Below are 5,676 nucleotides of genomic sequence, written 5' to 3'. Positions count from 1 at the left end.
GCCTGCGTGGCCCCCCGGTGACCGTTCCTCCTGGCCCACCAAGGCGGGTGGCCACCAGCCCCCAGTGCAGCGAGGTGAGCCCCTACCTGCTTGTGCCCGCGGGGCAGCGTCCCAACCGTGTTGGCCAAGTGCTGGATCCTCCTGCTGTCCATGGGCAGATCCAGCTCCCTGCCGCCAGCATCGAAGCCCACCACGCTGCCATTGTGGTTCTGCTGAACACGCCGCCTCAGAGCCATGTCGGTGGAAGGGCAATTAAACGGGCATTGCTACAGGCTGGGCACGGCTGGGGGACTGCCCCCCGCTCGCCCCCCGGCTGGGGAACTGCACCGCGCTCACCCCTCCGAGCCATCGGCGAGTGCGGGACCGGAAAGGCAGCCACGTGACTGTGGTTTAGGTGCACGTTACATAAATCTCTTCTCACAGATCACCGGGGCACTCGGCGTGTGTTGTGCTCACAGGAGAGTTAAGAATTGGGCTTGGCAATTAAAGAAATCTGCTTAATTTTTCCATTCCTGTGCACAATAACTCTCACTGAACAGCTGCTATAATTGGTCCTTAAAGCACGACTTGCTCCAGCCTGACCTCAGCTTGTTCATTCGCTCACTCGCTCGCTCGCATCCCTTGCGTTGCTCAAATTTCCTCTTGGCAAAGATGGGAAAATCAGAGAATCAGAGATTCATTAAGGTTGGAAAAGATCTCCAAGATCATCAGGCCCAACCATCAACCCAACACCACCATGGCCACTAACTTATTGTGTCAGGAAAATGGTTAAAATCAGACATGCAACAAAAGCCACCCAGGGCAGTGGTGGAGTCCCCATCCCTGGAGGGATTGAAGAGTCATGTAGACATAGTGCTGAGGGACATGGGTTAGTCATAGGGGACTTGGCAGTGTTGGGTTCATGATGGGACTCGATGACCTCAAAGGTCCTTCCCAATGAGGCAATGCTGGGATTCTGTGACGTTGCCTACCTCTGTCTTCCTGGGCATTTTGAGGAACATGGTTTTGTTCTCCAGCCAAAGGCTGGGTTAGCGTTACTTTGTGGTATCTCGGTTATAACCAAGGGAAAATAAGGTTGTATTGTACTGAAACATTTCAATATTTGGCAAATATCTGCAATGAAAAAAATAATATCTTCTGGCCTAAGCTCAAACCATTTCAGTCTGTAAGTGCTGTCAGTGCCACAGAAGTTCATGTTTCCACTTCCATGTTCCCTCTTTTTACTAAACCGCTGTGACTGTTCCACCTCACGGAGCTCCCCATGCTCTGTCCTCCCGGCCACTCGGGAAGGTGTTTGCTGGAGCAGAGGAACTGCCGGTGTGGTGCCAGGGGGACAGTGGCACAGGGCTCCCCTGGATCTGCTCGTTCCCAGGGGTTGCTGAAGTGTTGGTCCATTCCCACCTTAAACATTCATCCCTCAAAACACCAGTATCTTACAAGAGACACACTGTGTTGGAAACATATGCTCCACACACCTGGAGGAGGGTTTGTGGCTGGTACATAACAAGTCCCCGCTGTCCCCATGCCTGTCCCCTGGCACACAGAGCAGGACAGATGTGCCTTGCATGTCACAGCAGCACAACAGGGATGATTTTAGATGTCTGTCCTTCACCTCTGAGAAGGGAAATGAGTCAGATCCAAGGGGAACACCTCCGGGTTAAGCGGTGGCACTGGCCCTGCTCACAGTTTGTCTGTCTCATCTCCTCCATGGTGCTTATTCAGAAGAAAAAAAGTGTTTAAAAAGTGATGCACAGCAGGGGGGAAGCTCTCTCCTTTTTCCTGAGAAAAGCAAGCTGTGTCTCAGGGACGGCATCTGCTCACTTGCTAAAGCACGCTGAGCAATGTGGGGAGCGACCGCGGTGACTCAAAGCCTCTTCCCCTTTTCCTGCTCACAGTCACCCTGCTAAGCGCCTCTGAAAACAACCAAAGTGCATTTCAGTTCCTCAGGCAACCCTCTCTTACGCTTCTGAAACCCAGTGACTCATCTCCAAACAGGCTGAGAGGAGAAACAAATAAAATCTCCCACCCCAGCAACAAGGGGACCTTGGTCAGAGCTGTCCCAGCAGCCACACACCAAGGGGCTGCTACAGCCCTGGGCTGTGCCCTGCCATGTCACAGCATCCCAGAATGGCCTGGATTGGAAAAGTCCTTTAAGCTCATGGAGTCCCATCATGAACCCAACACTGACAAGTCCCCTATGACTAACCCATGTCCCTCAGCACTATGTCTACACGACTCTTCAATCCCTCCAGGGATGGGGACTCCACCACTGCCCTGGGCAACCCCTTCCAATGCCTCAGAACCCTTGCAGCAAAGAAATTCTTCCTCACATCCCATCTCAACTGCCCTGGCCACAACTGGAGCCCATTTCCTCTTGTCCTGTCCCTTGGTCCTTGGTTGAACAGACCCACCCCCACCTCTCTCCACCCTCCTCCAAGGGACTTGGACAGAGCCACAAGGTCTCCCCTCAGCCTCCTTTTCTCCAGGCTCAACACCCCCAGTTCCCTCAGCCACAAGGGAACTCAGCACACTTGTGCTCCAGACCCTTCCCCAGCTCCGTTCCCTTCTCTGGACACGCTCCAGCACCTCCATGTCCTTCTTGGACTCAGGGGCCCAACACTGAACCCAGCACTCCAGCTGCGGCCTCACCAGTGCCCAGTGCAGGGGGAAGAGAATTTCCCTGCTCCTACTGGCCACACTATGACTGATCCAGGCCAGGATGCTGTTGGTCTTCTTGGCCACCTGGGCAGGGCTCTCATTTTCTCCTACCAATTTCTGTGGAGGGAAAGCAGAAAATCCTCATCTTCCTTCCTCTGACGCCAGAGCTGCTTTGCCCTGGATCCATGGTACAGCCCCATCCTGAAGGACCACAACCCCGAGACACCTCTAGGACAGCTCCTTGGTGAGGAGCAGCTGCTGCTTGATGGCAGCATTATCTGCCAGACCGAGCGTGCTGCTGCCTTGGCACTGGTGTCTCCACAGGCTGGGCTTGGCTTTCCCGTGCACCTTCGGGCCACGTGCTTCCTCACAGACCTTCAGGCTCTGCTCTATCCATTTCTCCTAGTCTTTGTCCAGCTGCTTTGTGCTACAAATTCCAAGCTGTTTGAAAGGAAACACAAACTGTTGTGACATGAAGAGACTGATTCCACATTAAAACCATGGATGGATGATCAGAGACTGAGGATGGGTTTATACACAGTTATGAAAAGAGAACTGGGTTCTTAAGTGACCTGTCTGAAAGGGCAACGTGGGGATGTTCCTGTGAGCTGGTCTGACCTGCATAACTTCATACGTTGTGGCACAGACTCGTTTATGAGAGTGCACAAACCCTCCGCAAGAGCGTGATGAAATCTGGTGCACAATTTCGAACAGCCTCTCTCCATATTTTTTGATTAAGGTTTTATATTGTCACACTTCAACACAGAGACAAACCACACAAGCTATTTGAAGCAGCCAGTCCTTTGTACCACCAGCTTTGCTTTTTGCCAAGTACCTGGTAACCCGTGCAATGCCTCAGAGTGACGGGTTGGGTACCCACATGGGTATCACCCCGGACGTCTCTCAGCAGAGCCAAGCGATCCCTGTGCCCTTCTCTGCCTGAGAACCCTTTCAGGAGAGAAAGTCTTCCTCACACCCAATCTAAACAGTCCTTGGCACATCCTCACAAATGAAGAGCAGTGGTTTGTGTCTCAGCAAGGCTTTACGTTTGAGTTCACCATTCACCAGCTCCCAAACGCACCGAAAACGATGTGAAGCTTTCCTGGGAGCAGAGCTCATGTGCATGACCCACTTCTGCAGCACCCATCCTTCCAAGGCTGAGGTGCCTGCAGGGTTTCTCCCCACACTGACATTCCTGGGCGGGGGGAACAAGGGAGGAGTCATCTTCTGCAGGACATGAACCTGTGCCTTCAGGGGCTGGAGAGCTGGATCTTCTCCTCTGCCGGCGGGTTTGCACCCACGACTCCTGCAGATTCCTCTGGAGCTGCTTTATCTGAACACAGGAAAATGAAGAATTAGTCCTTTCTCTTTTAGACCCAAATCCTCCACTGAGCCGTTTCAATGCAAAAGCCCCTGGCATTTTGCTGGCATGCCAAGTACCACACCTGGGCCCAGCTGGGATGCAGGGGAGGGGGCCAGTACCCGTGCAGGACAGCACCCATCCAGCTCACAGGGGTGAGCTGCTCCTCCTTCCACACCTGCTAGAAACAGGGATCTCTGAGGAAGCAGGAGTTTCTCAGGCTGCTGGAAGGGCAGCGCTTTGCTCTCCTGGACAATGGACCCAGCATGGTGATGGGCACCTTCCCACCGTGGTGACGGACACCCTCCCGGCGTGGTGATGGACACCCTCCCAGAACGGTGATGGACACCCTCCTGGCGTGGTGATGGACACCCTCCTGGCATGGTGATGGACACCCTCCCAGAATAGTGACGGACACCCTCCCAGCACGGAGACGGACACCCTCCCATCACAGCACCGGCCAGGGGATGCAGCCAAGCCCAGGCTGCTGCTGTGGGGCTGGGGACCCACTCCAGAGCCATCACATTCCTTACAGCACCCAGATCCTGTGCATCCCAGCCAGCATCAGCCCTGCTCACTGACACATGCTTCAAAGGTCCAGTCACCACGCAGGGCGAGTGCACGTACGCTCCACTGTCTGCTGCAGAAGGACCAAACCGACAAGTAATTGCCTGTAAAACAATGGTCATTTCAAGAAAAAAAAAGAAAAGCCCACAGTATCCTTCAAAAGCCAGGGGAGTCTCGCTGCTGCTCAGCAGTAGTGTGGTGGGTTTCATTTTGATGTGCCTTAAATTTGAAAAAAGCCTGATTCACATCCCTGGGTTACGGTTACGTTGGGCGGATTTTCAAGCAAGCAGAGAATTCAGAGCTGAAGTCCCGCACGCGAGTGGGTCTCACTCAGATTTACACCACTGGAAACAGAAAGAGCTGGAAGAGCAAGATCCAGGGATTTTTCCATGAAAGGGAGGGGCGGGGGGGCAGGCGCTGACCCAAGAGCTGCAGTTCATGTCTGAAACCTCCGATATCCACAAGTTACCTGGAACAGCCCTCAACCCTTTTCCCCTCAGGAAATGAACACAAAACAAATAGTTTTACACGTCACGGGAACACAATGGCAGAATGTGCTTAATTTATTAAAATTGCCATGTTCTTCTGAAAGTATACCAGTATGTAAAATGTGCATACAAAATACAACATGTAAACCAATTATTTACACCCAGGGCAGCTGCAATATCAAGCAATAACTTCAGCAATAGTTTTAAAAATAATTTGCTGCAGTGTACTCTAGATTAGGTATTTCACAATCCGAAGGTTGAATCTTAGCATTGTACTGCTATACTAAGTTCTAAAATATTACAGTACTTCCAGATAAAATATTAACGCTTCTTTAAAAAACAGACAACTTGGAGACTGGTTTGTAGATTGACAAAACACTACACGTTTGTCTTTGGGGACTGAAAACCACAGCAGATTTAGACACAAATGTAATAGCTACATTCAAAATACATTCAGTCTATTTATGCCAAAAATACATTCAGAGCCTTTGGTTACAACTTATTGCACATTTCTTCTGTTCTGTAGAAATATATTGTACCTCTTATTTTCCCGCCCATTCACCAGTTGTGCTGCTGATCAGACGGAACACGGATGTCTTTCCC

General features: G+C 51.8%; 1 protein-coding gene across 1 annotated transcript in view; it reads right to left on the bottom strand.

Annotated features, from left to right (window-relative positions):
• Positions 1 to 236, bottom strand: part of CYTIP (cytohesin 1 interacting protein) — an 8,452-nt gene extending 8,216 nt beyond the window's left edge. Inside the window, exon 1 of the mRNA XM_010165811.1 lies at positions 87 to 236. Coding sequence (XP_010164113.1) covers positions 87 to 236 — 150 coding nt within the window. The remainder of the gene's footprint in view (positions 1 to 86) is intronic.
• Positions 237 to 5,676: the final 5,440 nt, after the last annotated feature.

Source organism: Antrostomus carolinensis, unplaced genomic scaffold, assembly GCF_000700745.2.
Source record: "Antrostomus carolinensis isolate BGI_N321 unplaced genomic scaffold, ASM70074v2 scaffold6264, whole genome shotgun sequence".
NCBI classification, from domain to species: Eukaryota; Metazoa; Chordata; class Aves; order Caprimulgiformes; family Caprimulgidae; genus Antrostomus; species Antrostomus carolinensis.
This window is presented reverse-complemented; position numbering and strand designations above follow the sequence as displayed.